This window comes from Calliopsis andreniformis, chromosome 1, assembly GCF_051401765.1.
Source record: "Calliopsis andreniformis isolate RMS-2024a chromosome 1, iyCalAndr_principal, whole genome shotgun sequence".
Lineage (NCBI taxonomy): Eukaryota > Metazoa > Arthropoda > Insecta > Hymenoptera > Andrenidae > Calliopsis > Calliopsis andreniformis.
The window spans coordinates 13,934,516-13,959,225 of NC_135062.1; the positions used below are offsets into that span (position 1 = coordinate 13,934,516).

Below are 24,710 nucleotides of genomic sequence, written 5' to 3' on the forward strand. Positions count from 1 at the left end.
AACCACAAAAAATCAAACGTTTTTTCTATCAAAAAGCAAATAAAAACAGAGACATATTTTGCCATCTGAACGAATTAAAAGCGGGACTGTGCATGCGCAGTAGCAATTGTTACGTACATGCGCAGAAGTAATCACGGGATTGCTTCTGCGCATGCTTTCAATCACGTGACTATGGTTCTATTTGATAATGATAATATGCATATAAATGTCTTCTACGTTCCTATCGTTTGAAAATTAAATCCGAATATTTCACATATTTCGAAAATACACCGAAAACACATAATTATTTTCAATAGAATCAATCTTATAGGTATTTAAAAAATAGTAAAAACTTACCCTTGCGCCATGCTATTAAAAGTGAACTCTGCGTCTAGCTTCGAAAATGCCAAGCTTGTTACCTCAGGCTGTTGTTGTATGAAATCTGATTCACTTTTATCACCACCTGTTACATATAATACAAAATATAATAAACATTACTGAAATACATAAAATATAAGCTACTAATTGTATCTATGCTTCATTATACTTTATTCGTCTGAAATAGGATTTTCTATCAATCTGTCTCAGCAGTATAAAAAGTTGCAAAATTTTTAAAGTAAAAAAGTATCAATTTCTCGATAAGTTTAGTCATTCAGATTATTGAAATTAGGATAAATTTCCTATTCTATAGTGATAGTATATAAAAGTTAAGAAGACATACCTTTGCAGACAATCAAGAACAGCCAGGACAGATTTAGACACATTTAACACCACAAGAAAAACACGTCTGACCTCCAGCACGTCCAGGAATTGAATGACGTCGCGCGCAATTTGAACACTAAAGATGGCTACCGAACTTGGCGAAAATGGCGGGAAAAGGTACAAATATGAATCAGCATGAGTACAAACTTGAGGTAGCTTTATTGAGACATGCCGAGTTTATTCATTTTCTTATCAAAGCCCATCCTCAGATAATTTTCCGAATTCATCTTTCAAAAATTAATTAAATATCGTATATCTCTTTGGAGAATTATTGAATGTGTGAAATAAATAAATAATGTTTATTTTCTATTTTATATCGAAAATCGATCTTTAATTCGTATCACAGGATTACAGTATTTTCTGCTCCACCGTCCCAATACAATAAACAGTGAATAAAAACAATAAAACCATTTGCTATATGCATTATAGCAATTTATTTATAAGACATAATTTCACACGTTACAATGTACACATACTTTCCAGTCGTACACGTATTTTCACATAAACATAATTTTCGCAGCTGTTTGCGATGGAAAATATGATCGTAACGAGTTATTAATTAGTTTACCAATCTTGCCTAAAGATAATTAATGTGTACAACTAACGTATAAATGCATAAATTTTCCATGATTTACTAACAAAATAATTAATTTATATAATGCATACTTATATATATGAAGCATATAATGCCAAAATAAAATTTCATACAATGTACAAATTACGAAAAATATTTGTACATTATGATTCTCAAGTGTTAACGCTTTGCACTCCAAATAAGCTTATCAACTTCACTGGTTTATAGTTTATATTAACTACTTACAATTTTTCTTAGACTTTATAAGAAATGGAATTATGTAGTCGTCATGTGTGGAATAAAACTTTATCTTGCAATAACCCTACAATTATTACGTCTATTTATCTTCATATTTTAAAGTTCTAGATTTAATGTGTGCAATACAGGCTAGAAATTAATAAAAATTACTAATCAACTCCTACACAGAGAATTCGGAGGGCAAAGGGTTAACACTATACTGTATTTCATGAAATTAAGTTGTAAAGTTTCCTTTAATTCAACAAATAATATTCACACTCTTTTTATAAGAGAATATTGTTTTACATTACTTGTTCATGTCCATGATTATGTTCAACGATTCAAATTAAAAATTACATTAAGAAAATTTATCAATCTTCGACTCTACAAGTAGGAATTATTAGCGAATAAATTATGATTAAGAAGAACGTAAAATTGCGTATACAAAATCCTATGAACCACACGGTAAAACTTGCATAGGTACTTTGTAAATATTTACAATTAATTATAACATTAATAAGTTCTAGTTAAATCGTATTCTGTAGCGTAACTTCTTTCTCAAATGGAAGTAATTTCGAACAGCGAACTTGGAGAAAGTGCTCGAGAAATGTATACAACCGCTACGATTCATACAGTAAATGGTAAAAATAGTTCGACTTTTTAGTTACGCGCATGGTCTATTTACAACGTTTATGAAGTAATTGTCATATATTCTTGAGAATAAACAATATATAGTTCCTGTTTATGACTCGAGTTTGCACTTCGACAAATAAAATTGATTATTTAGTGAAATAGATAACTAAACAATATCACAAACGTTATATAGAGGATGTATCAAAAAGATTGGTCAAAACTTTGGTATGTACTCTATGTGTCAACATAATAAAAAGGACCATAAGAAGACAACAGACCAAATTAAAAGTAGATATTCGAAGTATCCTCTACGAGATTCACTGAATATGTGTATGTAAACATTTTACCATTCCTGAATAGTAGAACAAAGCAACAATCGCTCAATTAAAATGTGTCAAAGCTAACCTAAATTGCATTTTGATAAAAACACTACTAAAAATACTCCTAAAAAATGTAAGACGTATGTTTATACGATCCTTCTTCTTGTTTTGACACCAACAACTTATATCGAAATTTCTTCCCAACTTTTTCAGTACACCCTGTATATGTTTCTCTTTTATGCATTTTATTTCGAATGGTAATTATCAACATTAATATCTAGTTAATAGATTCGAATAAAAAATCGTAATCATACTTTCATAGCAATACTGCATTCATCTACGAATTCTTTTAAAAACTGATGTAGATACTGTTACGTTTGCTTTCGTTCCCCCTCAAATAATCCAAATCAAATCAAATTGAAAATCACTAACTTATCTTACTAAACAGGTTTCTTCTCCTTTGAACTCTGTTCCTTTTTCTCTTCGTTCGTTTCACCGTCTTCAAGCTCAACAGAACTATAATCCCCAGATTCTTCTTTACAAATTTTGTTCGAGGCCGTCTCCGTTTCTTCGACAATGTCCTGTTCTTGTTCCAGAAAGTCTGTAGGCACGAATTCCATTTGATCCTCGCTGTCATTTATATCCGGCGGTTCTGGTATTTCGCAGAAATTCATTTCTCTATCGCCGTCAATAGTATCATTACCACCAGGATCGTCCTCTTCGTGCAGACTCATAAGCTTCTCGAAGTTCGAAAGCGTCGAGCTGTTCTCGTTATTTTCAGGGAACATTTCCGTTGGGCTTAGAGGTATATCTAAAGGCTCCATCTTAACAGTGGTAGTGGGTGACGTAGGCGTAACTGGTCGTTGTAAGCGTATCTTTGTAAAGGGTTTTGGCTCAATGGACTCTGAGTGTTGTCGTTTCTGCGCACGTTTCGGACTAGACGGTGTAGTAATTCCGGAACCGGAAGGTTTCTCTTTGGTCTCTGGAGTTGTTCGAGGAACTGACTGGGTTGCTAATGGCTTCGACTGTGGGATGAGTAGCGGTGGCTTTGGATTCTGTAAACAAATGAATTTTTACAGCACCAATCTTTTTGGAAAGTATAGTCGCGTTAATGAAAAAAATATGCTCTCTACCTGGGAAGAAGGATTTGGTCCAGCTAATCCTTTCACCTGCAATGCCTCAGCTGCATTCAACAGTTGCGGCAATTTATCGTGAGCAACGTTGACTTCACCACGGTACATAAACTTGACTAGCGCTTCGACTTCCCAGAACTTAAGATCCTTCATTAAAATAATTGGGTGCTGACAGGGATTCTCGCGTAATAAATCTGCGAGATAATCGCTGCACGACGACAATATCATCTTGTGACACTTCAAAGAACGACCCTCGCAGGCCAGGGTGACATCAACAAACTGCTCGGAATCTAATAAAGACGGGAAACTGTTTTGCATATTGCTGTGATAACTGTTCCATCTTAGACACACCTGAAAATATAGATAGATGGTATTCTCATTTATCCATGTTAGTAAAATACGGATACAGCTACTATATCCATATGTTTTATTTCTAGTAAATACCTCTGTGGGTTGTTGATGCACTATATTTTGCGGTAATCCTTGTGTCGTCTGTCTAGGTGGCATTTTAATGGTTGTTGGTGCAACTTGCTTCACTTTTAGAGGTATTGTTTTTAACACAAGAGTCTTTGGTTGTCGTTGCTGTTGTTGCTGCTGTTGCTGCTGTGGCAAAGGTGCTGGTGCAATGTTCCGAATGTGAGGTCTTACCAAAGACTGGGCAGCTATTCTTATGGTTTTGCCCGTTGTATTGGTCTGAGATGTTGATTGTAACACTGCACAGAAAAATGATCGTTACCTACTACATAAATACAAACAGTGATGCAAATTACTTTCTCATAATGATTCTCCAGAGGATGTTCATCCTAAAATGACAATAAAAATGTCTAAAAACTGAATTCATATTTCAAAAGAGACTTCTTTAATGCGTACACGTAACTTCTCACAAGGAGAGGCTGCAATTTACTAAAATTCCTCTCTACTAGAACCGCTACATACAAACAACTCTTACTCACTATTACCACCATCGCTCTTACCACAAAAGGATCCCAAATTACAAAGCTTTGTTCCCCCTGCTCATCTCAGAAGCGAAACTTTCCAAACTTTCAACGACTAATCACAACCCAACCCAATATCCACTCCACGAAGTTCAGCAACCTCCCCTTGCAGAAGTTAGAAAGAAAAGCCCAGAGACATTAGAGCCAGGTGTATCATTACCGTGATAGCGACTGCCAATGAGCCTACCACCATGATGCACCCTAAGATGCCGATGGAGGTTCGTCGTGCCGCACTGTCGTGGGTTCGCACCACCTCTAACCACAACCGCTCCACAGATACGACACTGTGCACGCAGAGGATCGTTCGCGCACAAGTCGAAGTGGGCCCAGACCGCGCTGGGGTTGGTCATGGCCCGAAGGCTGCGTGCATGGGAGCGGACACGGTGCGTCGCGACCGCGTGGCGGCTCGCCGAGGACGGCGGCGGCGACGGAGATGGCATCTCGGTCGCCTCGAGGTAGCAGTCCTCCTCATCCTCCGGCTCCTGCTTCATCGCGACGTCCTCGAGGCTGATGCCCTCCACGATATCCTCGGTGGAAGACGTGACTGCGTCCCTATCTTCGTCGCCCTGCTCCTGCAGGAGGCGACGGGCAGTCAGCTTCACGGTGTCCTTGCAGGCCACCAGCACAAGGCGACCCGCCGTCGCGGCCGTCGTGCTCGTCCCCTCAGCGCCGCTCTACGATCCGATTCCACGCTGATCGTGCCTCCGTTTCCACGGACCCGTCTCTCTGGGGGACGAAAACGTGCCACTCTCAGACACCGCAAAAGCGACATCCTCGCGCTGCTCAACGCAACCTCTCGCGAATCGATTCGCGATGATTCCTTCCGGTGCGTGCTCTGTACTGATCAGTAGTGATGGGCTACGAAACACGCACTTCGAATCGCTTCGAATAGGTAGGATGCCCTGTGGTGATTTTTCTTAGCTACGTGTTCGATAGGGAACTAACCTTCGGGATGGTACTTGCTTTGTTTAAGTTTTAAGTACTCATTCCGAATTTTTGGATATTAAATGTAGATACAGAGTTTGTTGGATTCAAATAATGTATATATACTGGAAATTTTTGTTAGAAAACAATTTAACAGTGAGAAATGTAAGACATGGAGTTTGAGACACTTCGTGTCAGTAGTTAAAAATTATGAGGAGAGTTTATACGTTCTTTCTAAAATAGGAGTGTTTATCAAGGCTAGTCTTAGGAGGCTCCAAATGGGGTCAAAGTGACTATGAAGTTTGAAAACCTTTCTTGCTAGTATTAAATCTTGCAAAGTTTTACAAGGTCCCCAAGAATTTCTGCTTTGAGCTTGCTTGTGTTTGTTCAAAGCAATTTTGGAACTTGCTAAGCAGTGTTTCGAATGCCCATCACTACTTATTTCGCGTCCAATCGCATTTTGGCTTTACCATTTATACACAGAAATGTAGCTGAAGCATCGGAAGTTAGAATATCAAGTGGAGTACAAAGGATGCCTGACACGGACGAATCGAGACTCGGTATGCAAATTTGTATCGTAATTAAATTATCTGCTGAACCTAGGACGATCTATAACACGTTTATCGACGGTTTCACCGCACACCGTCCCTCAAAAACTGTGTCACGGCGTTTAACCCATTTCGAGCACCGAGCTGAACGAAAAATCACGTACGATGATTATTCTTGAATGAATTGATTACGTTAATGTCGTAATGACGTTTGACGACAGCAAGCGTGGTATTTTCAATCTAGAGAACATGTTCACGATTTCTTTTCTCGAATATATTTTTCGTAGAGGTTAGAAAAAGGTCAAATTTAAGAAAAAATAAAGTAACTTAAATTTTTACTCCAAAAAAATGCTCGAATCTCAAAACTTTTAGACAGTATAAACTTGAAGGCCGATATCTAGGTGAAGCAAATTCTATACAAGTCGAGAACGTTGCATAAAAAGTATCATATCTAAATCGCGTATTTTTAAATCGACGTTATCAACAATTTGTTGACCATTCATGACGTCCAATCAGTTTTTCGGCATGGTGCTACTATAAAAAGCGTCAACAATAATCGTCCTGCAGATAAAACACAGTCCCGATGCGTTCACACGCTATCTCCCCTTCCCTTTGCGTCTTCATCGTTCCCTCTCCTTTTAGCACACCATGTCATCATCCAGCAGACGACGCACGGATAATACGTATTAACGATTTATCCGATGAGAACGCGCGATAGTGGAGCACGAATGCTACTACTGTATAGATCGATATTACGCCAGGCATTCGAAGCCACGAAAACGAGCGGATCGTTACAAGAAATCCCGTTTCCACGAGCGGTCTCGTATAAATCGGATGTGGCCTAAAAATGTCCACGCGAGAAAGGTTCCCTGTATCTCGCGTAGAGCTCTTTTCTTTCTTCTCTTCCCTTCCCCTCTCCCGAATCTCCCTCCTTCGATCTTCAACTACGTTTCCTTAGTTCCTCTCTCTCTCTCTCTCCCGCCGCCGCACACGCGTGCACACACACACGCGCGCCACCTATCTCCGTCTCTCTTCCGTCCCGTTAATCGCCTCTGTTCTCGCACAGTCGCTCTCCCTCTCCTTCTCTCGCCTCCCCGAAGATCTCGGTCGCTCGACCGGCTATAAAATGGCAACCGTCGCGACCGAGCACGATATCGAGAGGCACACACGCCACTGATACGCCGCTCGTTCAAACGTACCTTCAGCTATTCCTCCTATCTCTCCGCGTCTCTCTTTGTCTCTCCCGCGGCGTCTCGGCGAAGCTGAGCCAATCGAGCGGTTCGACTCGCGGCGACGAACCGGTTCGACTCCGTATCGTGGCAGAAAGCCGTTGTACCGACGAGCACGCGACAATTCCTATCGACCCCTCGAGAGACGGACGACTTCCATCCGCCGCCGAAGGCGATGCACGCTCGACGTCCACCGATCTCGCTTCCTCGCGATGGAAAATAGCCGACACTGGCACTGGCTATCGCGTTCCCTCGCCGCGTATGTCTTCTCTCCCGTGCGAACGTGCTCGCCACGATTACCGGTATCAGATTGGCCCAGGCCCGTGCGCGGCCGTGTATGTGCTCTCTTGTGCGTATCGAGCGACGAGGATCGCCCGTGCTTCCTTCTCGCCGCTTCCGAAAACGTGCGTATATGCCCGTTCCTCTTCTCCTCTCGCGGACGGGGCTCGATCGACGAACGTGTGCAGACGAGCACGCTCGGCAAAGGAGACGTGTCTCGCTTCGATCCTCGGCCCGTCGCTCGGTCTGCGCTTTTTCGCCGCGACGCGGTCTGCAACGGTCCTCGGGCACGAGAGCGGAACGATTTTCCCCGAAGCCGAACCCGGGAGTGACTAAAATCGAAATCGGTGGACGAACAGGGGCGCGTCAGGGCGCGCATGTGCGACGGCGCCGCCGGTCGTCGACGCATATTATCCGTAGCGTGTTTCGGTGTTGCTATCGTGCGGTGCGCGTTCCCGGGTCTCTCTTCGCCTAAGGAATTACTAACCGACCTGATCACGTTCGACTCGCTCGGGGCTCGGCCGCGCGAATTCTCATCGATCGGGTAGTGCTGCTTCCACGGCTCCCTTTTTTCGCGCGCATCTTCAAGATGCCGGCCATCTTGGAAACGGGGACAGAACGCAATCGAAATGCGTCGCTAGCTAATCGTTTCTACGCATCTCGCCACAGCTGACTCTTGTACTTGATATGCTGAACGAGGGACACCAACACTCCGAGAGTCCGATTTTGCAGTGGATACGCGGAGCTACACGATGCTGCGTACTCTTTGTATCAACTGCAAAATGGGACTCTGAGAGTGTTGCTGTTTCTCGTTCAGCATGTCGAAGTACCAGAGTCAGCTGTGGAGAGATATCTGGAAACATAGCCGTTCTAGTATTACTCGTGCTCAACAAAAACAGCAACACTGTGAGAGTCCGATTTCAGATTCGATACACAGAGCTACACGATGATGAGTACTCTTTCTATCAACTGCAAAGTCGGACTCTTCTAGTGTTGCTGTTTTTTTGTGAGCATGAGTAGTACTAGAATCGGCTGTGTTTCTAGGCATCTCGCCACAGCTGACTTCGGTACTTGACATGCTGAATGAGAAGCAACAACACTGTGAGAGTCCGATTTTGCGCTGGAATTACTGGATACTCTTTCTATCGAATGCGAAATTGGACTTCCTCAGTGTTGCTGTTCTTCGTTCAGCATGGATAGTACTAGTGTCGACTGTGATCTTGACTACTTGCCAGCAAGCCTTTGCGGTTCGCCCGCATCGATCATCGCGAGGCATCCTTTTCGATGCAAGAGACTCGATTGTCGGGATCGCGCGGGATTTCAATGTACCTAGCAGAGTTGGTAAAGTTGTATTTGGAAAAAATGCGGGTTTGTATGATTATAGTAGATAGGATCGCCTGATTTCACATGGACTTTAGACGTAGCATATTCATTAACCGAAGTAGTCATGAATATTAATTGAATCGACGCATTTCCTACATACAGAAAATTATTACTATGTCAACACGTGTCTCTGCTGCAACTTTACAAGTTCTGCACAGTAAATATCTCTCTTGGGATGCTATTCGCGTGCTATAGGCTTGTGGCTCTCGATACATCACAAAAACGTCTTAAAAGCATCTTAAAGACATTTAGTGAAGCCCTAAAAATGACTCCAAAAGATGTCTGAGACAGCCGAAGTTACAAATTAGTATTGTAAATTCGAATTAGTATGGCAACGAGATGATAACGAAGAGTAACATTTCTGAGATCAATTTTGTGCATTAGTAAATTTTTTGTTGCTATTAGAAATCGATCAAAGCGAAACACAGTGCCTTGAAATAATTCCAAATTAGAGTAGCAACGAGCTTATAATGAAGACATTCCTATGATTAACTCCTGCACTCGTAGTGCATTTTCTGAAGTCAAAAAACACCGAAGACACTATAAATTCCTTATTTGCTCCATTCATAATTTCATTCATAAAAGTTTAATAAATAAAGATTGCATTAAAAATATATTTAGATGTCAGTTCCTCACAACGAATCCTCGAACTTTTATTCCAAATCTGAGAAGAAGTATTTCCTCCACGCATCACAATTATTACAAACAAAATCCTATGTTCTATCCTCTGAAGAATCATTTCAAGAAAGTTCCATAAAACTCGCGACAAAAATGTTAATTTATCAGCAATTAAAAAACAAACATCCAACACTCACCTTTCCTGGCCGTGGCGCGCGTCTTCGGTCGTGTCGCCGTCTCTTCCGACAGAGCATCATTTCCTCTGTGAAGTATTTTCTGCGGCACGCTAACAAGACTTTTATTTTCTTCCACCTCTGCAAATCACGTGAGACGTTCACCCATTACTCTTTCATTTTCACGAAACGAATCGATGTTAAATGCAAAGTCGATAAACCCACTTGTTAACACGCAGGGTTTGCCAAGAGCCAAATATCGTTTCCTTGCAACCTGGGCGGCCGCGAAATCTGGCTTATGATTATGGTCCATACGCACTCGCGGCTTCGTGCAATTCGTCGCCGTGATTAGGCTACCTCTGCAGTGCATCGTTCTGCTGACGCATCTCCATCGAATGTTGTACGGTTGTTTCTTATGCAACGTGTACATATAACCGCAGTGGATCACTTTCGGACCTCCCTTGTTCGAGAGCACGATCTGCAGCATAGATAAATGTAAATTAATATAGAACCCACATCTTCATTAAACATTCATCACGTTGACTATAGAATGCAGAATCCTCTGCTTAGTACCTCGGCTACATTCGGATCCTCCTCGTCGGGATTCTCGTTCGAGAAGGAACACGAAGTAGACGCTACCTCCTCCTTCACTACTTTGTTTTGGTTGGATGCAATCTTCGCTCGACGTGCCATCGTGCTTACCGTGTTTCACTTCTCTCTGTTTGCAAACGCTGCGTGACCTGCTGATACACATCTTTTTTGTCACTATACGCGCGTAGTGTATCGAACAAGTAAATGGCGCAAAAAGGATGTTTACGTTCGTAGGAGCACAGTAGCTACAAGTAGTTCTAGGTAACAATAAACATAGCCATAGGATATTATAAACATTCTGATGTTTTGGTACAATGTTGAGGACTACGATTATTGTGCTAGGTAAGTTACAACTCGTTTTGGTTTTTTTTGTGACTGAGATGTGTAAGTATTCAATGAGCGAGTTTTGTTTTAATTCAGCCTCTGTTTATCGATACTATCTCGTTCATCGATACGAAGGGATTCTTTGGTCAGAGGTTTATGCAGTTCATGGATTCTGAACGATGTAGCGGCGCCACGATTTTCGCAATTGCATCTGTCTGCTCGACTTCTATTACTGTGAAATCGCTTAAACGTCTCCGTACCTATACACGGTCCAAAAATAGCATGGTACGAAGAGATGAACAGCGGTCTATAGTACCACAGAAATCGTGCGTGCTAGAAATTTCAGTGCCCTCGGTATTCTAATACGAAGCAATTTTTCTTTCCATTCTTTTATCATCGCTTACGCAAAACTTAATAAAGATATGCGAGAAACGGAGATAAACGATTCACCGCAATCTTAATATTCGGAAAATGAGTAAGTTTGCATCATCGATTCACGATAAAATAGACTCAAAAGTCCCACAATATTGAAATAACAAGAATCATCGAATTCATAAAAATAAATTAACATTACGAAAACGCTGCGCAAAAAATGTACCGCTCCATAATTGTTTTTCTACTGGAACAAAGTTTAAAAACTCTCAAGTGGAATTAAAGTAAGCTCCTTTATTTTTTATTACATCGCTGAAAAACAGGATATGATAATTCGCGCAGGAAATATTTACGTCAAACAGTATACAAGTAAAGAAACCAAACAGAGGTATTCAAACTAAAAGCAAAAAGGATCACCGAAGAAATGGCCTAAACGAAGCTGTCTATCCCCGTTCGGCCTTCTCGTCTCGATTATTTCTCGAACACGTTTCATTGGTCGCGTCACCAGGCCCCGCGCGAGATGCACCATTTACTGACCGTGGAAAATAGAAAATAATAATACTCACGTGTTATCGACACGTAACTCTATCCGCAAAGTCCGCAGGAACGGGAGGCGCAGATATACAAGACGAGGAAGAATTAAAATAGAAGAGAACGAGGAGGCAAGGAAAGTGGATAACGGTGATCTCCCCTTGGGAAATGTCCACGGATGACGATTCTCGATCCTGATCGAGATGAATCGATATCCAGTAGCAGGCGTAACAGCCCACGTACAGGTTAGAGCCGTTTTCGTTGGAACTCGCTGAATGGTCAACAAAAATGGCGAAACGTTGATGATCGGGTCTTGCGCAATAGAGAGCGGCCTCTGGAACGAGGAATATGGCACCGGACAAGCGCAATCAATGAAAGGCACTATGGCACCGTGTCGCGAAGCGTATTCACGCGACGCAAACGATCGTTCCACGCTTTTACCATTGAGGCATGAGCGGCGCGCGATACGAGCTCCTTATGGTTTCGCGCGCGCTCATTATCGCTTCATTGACTTTGTAATATTAAGCACGCGTGCCTGGCCCAACGAAACTGTCAATGGCAACGAGCATTCGCGTTCTGGCTGCCGTGACCCAGGGTGCTTGATTTTGTAAGAAATTATGATTCTTTTGTTTTCATTCACTGTAACATTTTTTTTTGATCAGAGATGGGGAATATTTGTCATTTCGATAAAGATTGGCAAATAAGAATATTGAATAAATTTCTAGGTTTCGTAAGAGTCGAATAATTCTCTGTTCTGAGTTTGTATATATCATTGTATGTATAAATAATTTTATAGTAGGTGAATGAATTATTTAGCGTAGTAAGGATAAATTATTCGAATAAATTGAGAGGTTAATTTATCGCGGACAGTAAATGATTAGTGTTTCAATGAAATTGTAGGCCAATAAATTCCACTAATTTATTCGAGTTATTTATATTTAATTATTTTAGATGCAAATCTATTCGAATAATCTGGTTTTGACTTATAAGCTAAACCGAATTTTGTATTATTTCCTTAGTTTCTTTTGCTTTCCTACTGACAGAACAAGTGTGAGCGATCGTGAGTTATTGATGCGTAAATTAGTATGAAGATACCTTGCTCTTTATAACCTCGCTGCTGACGACTTAAATTACGACGAGTAAATATTGTAAGTATAATTCTTTGGTTTTTAAATGTACATAGGATGTGTTTCTAATTAGTCTACTTAGAAATATCCACATAAAAAGGAAAATCTAATGATTATTTTATGAGATCGTGATATGTAAATGAATAAACACGCTGCATGGTTATAACATGTTTTCGCATCGCAAATGTAAAGTAAATGTTGACACATAGTCTGAATACTTCGTATATTTAGAGAGTAAACTAAATTTCGAGCGGGACTTTGGAAAAAGTTGTTTCTTGTTCTGTATGAATTTTTTAAAATTAAGGTATGCCCCTTTGCAAATAAAAAATTGTTTTGCGTCGTGCTGTCTGAGCAGTGGACCATTACGTTCTACTTTATGACTTTCTACTGCTTGCTTGCACCATCTATCATACGTTGCAGTAACTTGTCTTATTCTACTTGTCACCAGATTAGACTTGCTCATTTATTATCGAACACATTTGGCTCTGTTACCCATTGATACCTTATTTCACCTATTTCATATTGCTCTACAACAATTTCATACAGAATATCCCTTATTTGACCAAAAATGTGAACTGAAAATGCAGAAATGAATGAAATAATAGTTGACTGGAAGAAACTGAGACTCTACACACATGTATAAGAGCCAAGATATACATTTTTGAAATAATGAGATAATAAATGAGTCCATGTGGCTCATTTTTTTGAGTTGTCGTTCTAGTTCCTTTAGGAAGTGATTTTCTCTAAATTAGCACTAGAAGTCATCACTACTTCCGGTCCACTAAAAGTTACCATTTTTCGTTACACCTACACCTGATAGACGCAGCTTATGAGCGCGATTTTCAATTACAGCGATTTATTAGAACGCACAGAGAAGATCGTTCAATTGATTTTTGTCATTTTTATTAATTGATCATTTCAAAGGACATGTTAAAAGATCCGTTTGCAATGGTTCATTGTTTTTAATGTAATTTATAAGTAGTACAGTATAATATTAATTAAATTGATTATATTAAATATTGTTTCCTTGTATGCATTGTGTAACCGAATAACGATACAGACGAGACTAGCAGGTGGTGACCTTCGGTAGCGCTACCCCGTTTCTTCTCTTCTCTTTTATCCCTAGCGCTAAGTAATAATTATTTTTTTTTATCGTTTCTTTACGCCGTTAAACGAGTTCGTTCAACTTGTTCTTCGTTCTCCCTTCTCTCTCCATTAAATCATCTACCTTCTCACGCGCACTTTCTCATTGTGTCTTGTGGCAGCGTTTTGTAAACGATGAATCGCGAAATAATAGTCGAAAAAGGAAGCCCATTCGAACTTAGAACAGACGACCAATCGAGTCACGCGAAACGGTTTTGTTTGTACAAAAGAAATGATAATCGGTTAAAGAATGGCTCACGGAATTAATCATCTTAAAGGCACAGGCAACGTTAGCATAACAAATGCAGAAAGTATGGCGGATCGGCGCTTGGGAGCACATGTTAAAGCGAACACGTTTCACCACATCAACCCTTTGCGCACTATTCCATTCCGAATAACGTGGTATGCCACAGAATTTGAATATTCCAAAACGATGTTGTGCCACCTTAATAAGTGCCGGTCATATCTTACAATACAATGATCCTTTAAAGAAATTTATTAAGTTAGTGACTACGATCACTGAGGAGACAAATATTCTAAATTGTACACTGAATAAATAGTGGACCGCAGAGGGTTAACGAAGGCTTCGTCAAATATTCGCGAAGTACACATGCGAAATCAATATTTACCAGGCATACCCATCGCAGGGACGCTTACAAATATACAGGGATAATTATCAAGCGAAAATCCCAGGATACATTGTGGCGCTAGCGATATCAAAATGTAGCTAAATGTAACTGTGTATCTCTATCTTGTCGAAAGGAAAATCTTAGCTAATCGAATAATTGATACGTACAAAACGTACTGCACCGCTTACGCCTGAACGCCAATCTTCATAGCGTTCAAGCTTAAGCTAAGTTATTCCGTGATCGGGGTAGTTAGCGATAACACCTTACGGATCGTTAGAGATCATGGACAAGGGGCTTTTTGTTAACTGATCGGCGGAAGTAGGGGTGAAAGAATCTTACTTCTACCTATCTTATTAGTTATAATATAAAAGAAGACTGGAAACTTGTGCTACAGTATTGGATAGACAGTTTTGAGTAAAAGCTTCTGGGTGTTCAAGCGGCAAGATTTGGAAAGAACCTTCGACCCCCAATGTCAGTCTGTGGTCTGGTAAACTGTTGATCCGCAACGTGTTCGTGCACCTTCGTAAATCAACCATTGGAATGCGTACTATACATAGGATGTTGCCGTAAAATATGTACGTGTGTCGGGGATACGATGGCGGGAACGCGCGTTCGGATACTATTTAAGTACTCGAGCGAGTCGCGGAAACGGATGCACTAATCACATATTATATAAAATCGTCCTCTTCGTTAATAACGCATATATACAAAAGTGTCTTTTATTCACCTCTACCGGCTCTACGATTATCATCTCATCACTTGATCGGTGCCTACTGAATTTATAATGCGAGAACTTGACCGGAAGGAAAGGATAAGTTGCCAATGCCTTCAAAATTTTCGTGGTTTTATAACAATGACTACAAGTCACGAGAAAGATACATAGCGATGTTCGTATGTTTCTGTTCATTTTTTTGTGGAACTTCACGACAGAAGCTTTTATTTAAAAGAAAAGCTAATTCTTTAGGAGGACGTTCAATAAGTTAAGACTGAAGTCCAATGGAAATCGCTACGTGGTTGAACATTCATCTATGTATCTTACGTCGCAACAAAAGTAACCAAAAGTGTCATACTGTGACGACGCAAAGGCACGACGAATTTGTAACTCCCCTAGCCGGCATTAAAATTTCTCAAATAATCCCTTCGAGTCTACTAAGATGTGCTAAGGTTCAGATGGGAACAAACCCTCAAAGTGGACGAACAAAATATGCGTTTCGTATGGAAGTCCTACAATTTTTGAAAAGATTGTAATGCTTGTAAAGTAAGACTCGAAAGGACCTGATACTAGGTTGATGTTTAATCCTCTGGGTTTTTATGACTACTCGTATTTTGTCGACTTATTATATTAAATCGTGAAAAAACTCACCACGGGAGTGAGACTAATGCTTACAAACCCAGTTTCGAAAGGATTAAACGACCCTGCACGAAGAAATTCGTATTTACCCCTAAACACCATAAAAATTACGAAAATGGAAGGAAGTTTTGCGGGCGTTAAAATTTTTGGCCATGTTAAAATACATTATATATATATTATATATATCTCTACCGCTCCGATTTATGTCTACAATATATTAAACTTGGTTTTCACTTAGTTCTTGTCTGACGAAAGAAAACCGCGAGCGTATAAAATAAAGTCGATGGAAAGGTCCAAGGAGTTCGATTCAAAGCTTCAATACGTTGCTTGAAATATTTCGCAAATAATTCATTTTCGAAATACTTAAGCTGTATCAGACATGATCACTCAAAACGTAAAAATACGAGTAACAAATAATTTTTCGTAAACATGATGCGTAAAATATTATCATTTTTGGTCTTCAAGCTAAAATCATGCAGAAAAAGGTAAAAAAAAAAGGAAAAAAAAGCAAAACAACATATAACGAAACGTCGTGATCGTAAATTACAAAGACTCTATTGCACAATTTCGAATAATATTTTCTAGCTGCCGGCTCACGGAGTTTACGCGTCGTATTATTCCCGAAAAGCGGTGCGCTGTTACACCGGGATAAACATCAAGAAAGTCCAGACCAAGGGGTCTTCTGGCGACTAACTTGATCCAATACTCACAGTGTCGCGTAATTACAAATCGACGATATGCGAAAAATCGATGTTCAAGAACGAAACGCCACGGTAGCATCGGAAAGCGCGTTACAATAAAGCTACGATCGAATCTTTTCCGCGTTAATAAATAGTCATAAAAATGAACTTTCTTTCTAACTCCCTTCTTTTTCGTCGCTGCTATCTCGAACAAGAAGACGACACAAGGTGTTGACGAAAAGAAAGGACCCCATTGTCGGGTAACAATTTCAATTAACGAAGGGTTCGACGTTAATTTCGGAAGCTTCGAATACACATTTCGTTTTCCGTTCTGCGCAATTTTTTTATCAGAACGTTAACCATGACACTTTTTTTTCCCCCCCACGGTATTACACCTCTAGCGAACGCTAATATTTTACGAACAAATAGAAACATCGAAAAGGCCAACCGATGGGATGGTGTGAACATAGCGATTTATCGTCGGGAACGCCGAGCAATGAAGTCGAAGGACAATTCGCACCTTTAAATTATGCTTTACGAATAGCTTTTGTTTTTCGTCACGCTTGCCGCGATCATCAGCCCCGGTTCTGAGCCGTCAAACAATCATACGGCACATGCGTAACACGATAGACAATAGTGAAAAACATGCAGTTCGGGTCACGGAACTGCGCAACAACAGAAAACGGAGCACTATCAACAGCATTCCAAATTGTACAGCTCTGTGAAGCCAATATAACCTGGAACACAAATATAATTGTTAAACAAAGATACAAATAAGTAGTTCACTTATTTCAAGGATTAACACTGTTTAAGGGGCTATCCTAAAATACTAACAAATAATTTCATTAAGCTTCAAAATCATACGTTGTATAATTTATATATTTAAAAAAAAATTCTAAGGATCATCTTATTTCCAGCCATCACAGTAGGATGACCCCTTAAGGTTCTCAACTATGAAACCTGTCTCGTCTTGTACTCACTTTTTAATATGTAAACGAGCAGCTGGCAGTGTGTCCGGACTCTCCTTCAGAACAAAGTGTCGAATTCCCAATATATAGTGTTCCAAATAAGATGACCACTCAATTTGTTTGACATCGAACGTAAAGGTCTGCTTATCCTCCGGACTGAGCTGTTCCCCTAATCGTCGAACATTGTCATCCCTGAAGTTCCATTCTTGCATGCTGAAGTACTCCAGGCATTTCGCGGCTTTATGAAGCTTCGACTGGATGTCGACCATCATGGTCGGTTTGCCCTTCATCCGTAGGAAGAAGTCTAAAACGTGCGCCAGCAGCTTGTGCTGGAAGAACGTGCACAGCTTGTTCATCACAGCAGACTTACGGCAACTACCGCCTGGATACCAAACCACACCGTTCGGCGGATGCTTCCGTGTGTACTTGAAAGACAGCTCGACAAATTTTCTCCAGGTGATCGGATTCTGTTTGCCTGTACAGCAGTTATACACTGGGATCGACGTCGGGCGAGTCGTGGCGGTCCTCCATGCAGCGCAGATCATCAAATTGATTACTATGTCGACTGGCACCAAGTCAGCTACCTTATCCTCGTTACACATCATGGTCCTGAAATGAATACACGCGATCTTTTAATACTGCTGTTAGGCAGAGTCTTGCATTGGCAGTTAAGTGTATATAGGGTAATACTGAATTAAGCTCTTCCACTTTCATAGCATATTCTAGGCACTTTTTTCGAGGATAAAAGAAGGTGACAGATTTGGAAATACTGAAAACTTATTTAAAGAAGCGATATTTGAAGATATTCGAAAGGTTCTGGTGTATTGTAAATATTATTATCTACGACAGCAATCCAGTTTCTGAGTATTTCCAGATTAACAATGGTATTATTATTATGAGCTAAACTTTAGGTGTTCTGGCAAATAAAATGTCAGGATAAAAGTCATAAATCATAATCTATCAATATTAAATTACTAACAGTCTGGAAATGCTCAAAAGCATATGTGCTAAAATTCAATATACAAAATATGTTGCAGACAATAATAAGTTTCAGTAATTTTTTAAAATAAATTTCAAGCATTCCTAAGCTATTGTATCACAAGTAACCTTTCATCCTTCTTCCATTCTCAGAAAGAGTAGAATACTTTACAAAAGTGGGGCCACTTATTTCAGTGCCACCCTGTAAATAAGTGAAGGGTTTCTCAGAAAGTAGGTAGCACCGCATAATGAGATCAAAAGCGTTGATGGCCTTGCAAACTGGGGATCAAAATGAGCTACCATAACTAAAGAGGATAACCGTTATGAAATAACTGTTACACGCCAACCACGAATAATTCCGTACCTGAAGAAACCCTTGCCAGCGGCGGCGATAATTCCAGTCGGTCCATTCCAGTTGTCCACCCATCCAGCTACTGGTTCTCTAAGCGACGACAAAACGATTGAGGGTCTGACGATTGCAACTGGCAAGTAACCGGCTTCCAATTCCAGCAGCCTCTCGGTGAGGGCTTTCGTGAACGTGTACGTGTTCGGTCGGTTGCCGATCAACATCGGTGTTATTTCGTCCACCATCTTCGCATCCATGACCTTTGTCAAAGCAATTATGTGTTCAGGTTCGGCTGTGACCGGATAAATTTGTTCAGCGACGTCCGTGCGGTCACAATTACAATACGCCGTGGAAACATGGACGAGGACCTTTTCAGTGAAACAAAAATACTTTAGTACGTTTTAAGTAAAACAGGACAGAGTGTTAACAGGTTCAGAGTCACCAGGTATGGTAATTATGAGATTGATCCAAGTGAAAAATCTAGAGGAATTGAATTTACCATTTATTTTGCAGTGTAAATGGACGCAACACTATATTAGTGATAAATTCAAGTTTTCTATGTTTGATGCTTGGATCAGATTCATAATGCTGACACATATTCCATTTATATAAATGCTAATAGCAATACGACAGCGATAATTCTGGTGAATCTGTTAACAGAGTCTAATAGACTTTAGTGCCAAAGTTTCCGATTAGTCGTTCTTAAAATTCTGGCTCAAGTAGGAAAAATGACCGCGTTAAATTTCATAACTGGAACCGACTTTCCCCCTCGCCGTATCTTAATCCCATATAATCTAAAATTCATTATAAACTTTTTTATTCTCCTTTGGAAGAAAACTGGCTCGAGAAACTTTTGCACGTCGCTATTGCAAGCGGATTCGCGGAGATTCTTACTTCTAAGTTGTGCATGCGATGGCACAGATTCAAGAGCTGCTTAGTGCCGACCATGTTGATGGTAACCGAAAGTTTCAGCGCCTCGTCGAATTTGACTGTGGCAGCGGAGTGGAAGACGACCGACACGAATCGTATTAAGGTATTTTGATCGGCTTCCGAGATGCCCAGCTCGTGCTCCGTCACATCCCCAGCTACAGGAATCACTTTATTAAGCTCTTGTGGAGAGTCCCGTCGCAGCTTCTCGAACAGCTGCAAATGATCACATATAAGATAAATGTCTCAGTACTTCACAATGCCTCGATACCTAAACACTAGCGTTAAGTTTATTCAATTTTAGGCTTCAATTCTAATGTATTAGGTATATCTAATTAAACATAAAAACTAGTGTCATAACACAGTATCCTAAGTTTCTGGGACTTCATAGTTAAAGTTTGGAGGCAGACAGGTTTATGTTGCTTATTTTTACTGGGACACTTGACATCTTCAGCGTTCAGGTGTTAGGACATTTATCTTAAATACCCAAGAATCTCCAAAATTCCAAAGAAAGAGTGAGAAAAAGCTGTTGGCAGTATCTTACCGGCCCATTCAACAACTGCTGCAACCTCTGCTGAACATCCTGACTCTTCTTCGGTCTCATCAGCACATAAATATTCTTTATACCCGGGCAGGATCTGAGTAGCTTCTCGACGAGCACTTTGCCCATGAAGCCAGTGCCGCCAGTGATGAAGATAGACCTGTCCCTATAGAAGTCCTTCACGGACGTGGATGGGTTGCCGTGCAATGTGCTCATCTTGGCGTGTATCTCTCGACTTGAAACTGGAGAATCGTTCCCAATCGCTTTCCTTTCTCGACTACTGAGCTTCCGTGCGTTACACGATGGAGAGGGAGAGAGAGCGAGCGCTTGTGTCCTCTTGCTTCTTGCGAAAGGCTTTCAAAGGCGGATCAGAGAAAAATAGCCACTTCCGGTTTCGACGTTCCTCTTCGGCTTGTTCTTTGGTCTCGATGGGATCTGTGCTACGTCTATCTTTTTTTTTTCTTCTTCTAATTTGTTCGTTTCGCTGTACAGTGGAAGGAACTCCCTCAAAGGTGGGGAAACAAACTTTGAGAAAGATGCAACGAAAACTGGCACACGTTCACGCCGTTCCAGGGTTTACCAAGCGGGCTGAGAATCGATTTAATTTCGGCTGGATTCATTTCGTGCCTCCTGCGACCACAGCTTTTGCTCGGCTGAAAGAAGAAAAGGAGAAGGGGAATTAGAGTAATTGTCACAGTAGTTTATCTGGGGGCAGGGAGGATGAAATGTGCTGCTACGCCTTTGCATCTCTTGCTATTGATCCCCTACTGGTTTCTACCGGTGAATCTTCTTTGACGAATAGTGATTTACGACTCCCACCTTTGACTCCTGAATTCTGACTCGACTCTTCGGAACTTTTAAGCACGCTATTAATCCTCGAACGCACCGTAAATATGGTCGTAAGTTTCCTTTATGACGTTTCGAGCATTTAGACTCATATTTCGTGGATGATTTTATTGCCTGTCGCTCGTGGAGACTCTGGCCACTGATAGATCGAATGGAAAATATAGACTTGATTGCTCCAATATCTTAATATAGCACTAACTTCTATGGAAAGATAGTGACAACTGGTTACACCTAACTTGAGGTCTTAGAATTCAGTTCCACGTATCGATGATAAGGTGTTTAAGTAAGGAACGACGTGTTATCACCTGCAGGATATTAAATCATAACTTCGAGCAAGAGTGGAGACTGATGGTTTCGAATGTTATTTCAAAAATAGATCAAGGATTTGTATTTTCTGAAAGTGATCTCTCGTTAATTTTTTTTTGCTAAAGAATAAATAACAGCAGTGGCCAATTTGCATAAGACGAGAGACAGAGTGACAGACGTCGTGATGGGGACTAGCATTTAAGTGACTTCGAGTGGCCATTTTATTTCGCGTCGTCTATAATTCTCCGCGAAGGTACCAATTATAACAATAGGAAATAGGTCAATGTCATCCCGCGAAATGGTAATGCGATTATTGCAAATAGCACTCGAATAAAAAAGAAGCAGTCTGTCTGTGGGGCCACTGTTCTCTTTGCTCGCTACGACTAAGTGAATAGATCAACGTCGAGCTTAACATCGAGCTCGTGCCTGGTCAATTTAAAATTAACACGCTCGTGTGTCTTTCAGACTTCCGCTTCAATGTGTCGGAATTTTTAGAAAAGCCTAGCGAAGAAATTATGCTATGCGTCACGGAAAATAATGTTTATCTTCTGTTTTATATATTTCAATTTAGTAGACTCGATTAATATTTTAGTCTTCGTGTGAAATATAGTTCCTACGAAAGAAACAAGATTTTGTTCTAATTTAATATCAGCGTGACATCAGTTTTTAGTACACACTCTACACTAATAATCGCTCATACAAATTGAAAACTAATTCTACTGGGCAAGATTTACGATTGCTGAAGAACAGCTCTTTGTTATGAGAATCTTTTTACTTCTGACACATTCACTGTCCAGTCACCGGTGCAGTATGTGAACTTTCACTTGAGAAGTGGACAGTTTGAAATTCTTGGGACATTCCAGAAATACTTAAGAAATATGTTAAATATGTTTACAGTACGTTGTCAGAATATTAATGCGTTAACGCAAATTTCGTAAAGAATATTCAAACAGTATGCACGATCGTTCAGCATTGAATATTATGATAGCGGAAGTGTTAACTGTATCGACGGTCTTTCCAAGAGAGAATTTGTATTCGCTGCGAGATGCTGATCGATGCAACTTCGATGTTAATGAGATCGTCCTTCCCGTGTTAGGCGAATGGAGGTTGCGTCTGATGATATTCTCGAAAGGAGGCGGAACAGCGTTCCTGTGACATTGGTCGCTTCGATTATGCGAATCAGGAGCACTTACGCTAACAGATCGCACGTGAGGAATTTCCACTGTGGAACAGCGCGACGGAGAATTTAAAGGAACGATTGGGATGCTGAGCAGAGTCTAGGGACTTCATTTCCTGGGGGACTGCGTACTCAACATATTTGTGTACTTCAAAGTTTTGGTGGAATGGAGCTTTCAAATATTTCAGAAATTAGACTGTTTTAGAATTATTTGACAAGGGACTCGCCAATATTTAAATTACTATAAATTGTGAAAGTTAGGGTGTGACAATAGTGGGTTCTTAAAATGTGTCACTGAACAGATATAGTACTCGAATTCTTTAATTAATTAATATATTCTGGTACTCAGGCCTCCCACCCAGATGTGTAGAAGAAAATTAAAGTAACTGAATTACTCAAACTTCAGAACAGATAGAAGGGTTTAGTACTCAAAGTAGCTTGAGTGCTTAAACTTTGTAAAATAAAATCTGTGGCGTTCTAATTAAGCTCTCAGACTAATTATGAGTGCTCAGACTAATTTGATGTTCTCAAACGAATTTCGAGTGCTCAAACTAAATTAAACATCCAAATTAATTTGTGCGCTCAATCTTCAATCTGGCAAAGAGCCTTGATACTCAAATTAGTTCTAACTCCTAAGAGAAAACCTCGCTGCTCAAATTAGCTTCAGTACTCAACCTTCGATTCGACAGAAGCTCGCTTGCTCGAAGCCAAATACTCGATTATCAAAGTATCGCAAGCAATATCTACTAAAAATTCTTATCGTAGAAAGACTGCTATGGGCCTCTGATCTCATCTTAGTAGTGGCTTGCTTCATATCAGGATTAAAATCATCATGATCAAAGAAATTGCTTTGGAGGTCTCGACAAGGCCATATCTAGAGATCCTCAACACCGAATGAAAGCAACATAAAAAGAAAGCAAGGGTCCTGCAGATGCTTCTCTTCACCGTCTGGTAATCCTCGAAAATCTTGGAATCTACTCGTCCTCACACGCTATCCACTCGCCATTTAGACTCTCCTTGAGAAAATTGCATTATTAACGGTATTTAACGAGCGACTTGGAAGAACTCCGCCCTTCTTCTCGAGGAACAATGGAACGTAACACACGTGGACGAAGGAAGCGAAGTTCTCTCAAGCCATTCCGTGTAATAAGACTTAGGGCACTTTGTATGCGCTCAAAACAAGTTCAGTTAGGAGTGGATTGACGTTAAGAGAACTTATCGACTCTGATGATAGAAGATTATAAATAGTAGACAAGATATTAAAACCAAAAGCATCGAAAAAGTAATTAAATTTCCTGCTGCCTGAAAAATATGACAAAGGATAACAGTGAACTGATTATTCATTCTGACAGGTGATTTAATTGTAAGCGATAGAACAACGAGACTATAATGAGTAATCTCATTTCTTCATTGGACGCCACGGACTATATTACGAGCACTGAATTATTCACATTTTTATTCTTCAACCAGACATAATGATTTTATGACAAGTACCTTGAATACATTGAGAAGAAGAAATTGAATATTGAAATGAAATGGAAGATGGATTATCTACTGAATCACAATTAGTGTATGTAGAAATTAGTTACAGATCTCGTTATTACCTACTTAACCACTTAACTGTGGTCTTCATATTTTTATTATCAGCAAGTTTTTACCTCTGTTTACAAGCTTCTCAGTTTACGATGTTCCCGATAGCTATCAAATGCGTCAAAAACGAGAGCGAAAATAATTGCAAAGAAAATATATTATCTGTCACTCCATGGACAGTTAAAAGCTTTGCCAATCTGTTTGCTAAAGTCCCAAAGTTTTTGCCGAGACTTTAACACGTGTAACATTCTTATTTCCGCGTTAAATAGGCGAGGTGAGTTAACTGGCAACGTAGAAATTTCTTCCATCAGACTTTTATCGAGCCGCTGACACAAATTCATGCAAATCCTGAACGATGATACATTCCTTTCACTATTTTCTATTTGACGTTTGTAGGAACTCAGTGGAACGTAATATCATTTCCCTAAGTGAATTAAAATACTTCTAGCGGACGCCAAGCAAGCTCATCTGAAGACTCCACATTTGGGTCTCGTGT

At 40.3% G+C, this 24,710-nt stretch overlaps 3 protein-coding genes across 4 annotated transcripts; all 3 read right to left on the reverse strand.

Moving 5' to 3' along the window:
- Positions 1-1,160: 1,160 nt before the first annotated feature.
- On the reverse strand, positions 1,161-11,746 carry LOC143182438 (uncharacterized). 2 transcript variants are annotated; one of them, XM_076383425.1, is made up of 7 exons: positions 11,641-11,746; positions 10,361-10,527; positions 10,013-10,265; positions 9,812-9,928; positions 4,083-4,351; positions 3,639-3,989; positions 1,161-3,560 (listed from the first exon to the last, which is right to left on the reverse strand). In XM_076383425.1, exons 2-7 carry the CDS (start codon positions 10,478-10,480, stop codon positions 2,946-2,948), a joined length of 1,725 nt encoding a protein of 574 aa, XP_076239540.1. In that variant the 5' UTR covers positions 10,481-10,527; positions 11,641-11,746; the 3' UTR covers positions 1,161-2,945. The 2 variants fall into 2 exon arrangements, with proteins under 2 accessions (XP_076239540.1, XP_076239548.1); XM_076383433.1 differs by lacking the exons at positions 9,812-9,928; positions 10,013-10,265; positions 10,361-10,527; positions 11,641-11,746 and adding an exon at positions 4,794-5,299.
- LOC143180183 (uncharacterized) lies at positions 5,223-8,691 on the reverse strand. Its single transcript, XM_076379742.1, has 5 exons — positions 8,571-8,691; positions 8,269-8,517; positions 7,989-8,213; positions 7,305-7,945; positions 5,223-5,359 (listed from the first exon to the last, which is right to left on the reverse strand). The coding sequence occupies exons 1-4, from the start codon at positions 8,689-8,691 to the stop codon at positions 7,320-7,322; spliced, it is 1,221 nt and encodes a 406-aa protein (XP_076235857.1). The 3' UTR covers positions 5,223-5,359; positions 7,305-7,319.
- A 5,371-nt stretch (positions 11,747-17,117) lies between the features above and the next one.
- On the reverse strand, positions 17,118-20,511 carry Far1 (fatty acyl-CoA reductase 1). Its single transcript, XM_076383445.1, has 5 exons — positions 20,299-20,511; positions 19,722-19,970; positions 18,846-19,195; positions 17,516-18,112; positions 17,118-17,272 (listed from the first exon to the last, which is right to left on the reverse strand). Exons 1-5 carry the CDS (start codon positions 20,509-20,511, stop codon positions 17,131-17,133), a joined length of 1,551 nt encoding a protein of 516 aa, XP_076239560.1. The 3' UTR covers positions 17,118-17,130.
- Between the last annotated feature and the right edge of the window lie 4,199 nt (positions 20,512-24,710).

What these genes read in the sequence shown, in the direction of transcription:
- LOC143180183 (XM_076379742.1), bottom strand. Translation starts at nt 8,691, where the DNA reads ATGTCAAGTACCGAAGTCAGCTGTGGCGAGATGCCTAGAAACACAGCC. An exon ending in AGTCAGCTGTGGCGAGATGC is followed by an intron (nt 8,214 to 8,268) that starts GTAGAAACGATT and finishes CCCGTTTCCAAG; the next exon opens with ATGGCCGGCATCTTGAAGAT. An exon ending in GGCGGCGCCGTCGCACATGC is followed by an intron (nt 7,946 to 7,988) that starts GCGCCCTGACGC and finishes TTTCGATTTTAG; the next exon opens with TCACTCCCGGGTTCGGCTTC.
- LOC143182438 (XM_076383425.1), bottom strand. Translation starts at nt 10,480, where the DNA reads ATGGCACGTCGAGCGAAGATTGCATCCAACCAAAACAAAGTAGTGAAG. An exon ending in CAAACCCTGCGTGTTAACAA is followed by an intron (nt 9,929 to 10,012) that starts GTGGGTTTATCG and finishes CGTGATTTGCAG; the next exon opens with AGGTGGAAGAAAATAAAAGT. An exon ending in TGCATCAACAACCCACAGAG is followed by an intron (nt 3,990 to 4,082) that starts GTATTTACTAGA and finishes CTATATTTTCAG; the next exon opens with GTGTGTCTAAGATGGAACAG.
- Far1 (XM_076383445.1), bottom strand. Translation starts at nt 20,511, where the DNA reads ATGAGCACATTGCACGGCAACCCATCCACGTCCGTGAAGGACTTCTAT. An exon ending in AGCAGTTGTTGAATGGGCCG is followed by an intron (nt 19,971 to 20,298) that starts GTAAGATACTGC and finishes GATCATTTGCAG; the next exon opens with CTGTTCGAGAAGCTGCGACG. An exon ending in GCTGGCAAGGGTTTCTTCAG is followed by an intron (nt 18,113 to 18,845) that starts GTACGGAATTAT and finishes TATTCATTTCAG; the next exon opens with GACCATGATGTGTAACGAGG.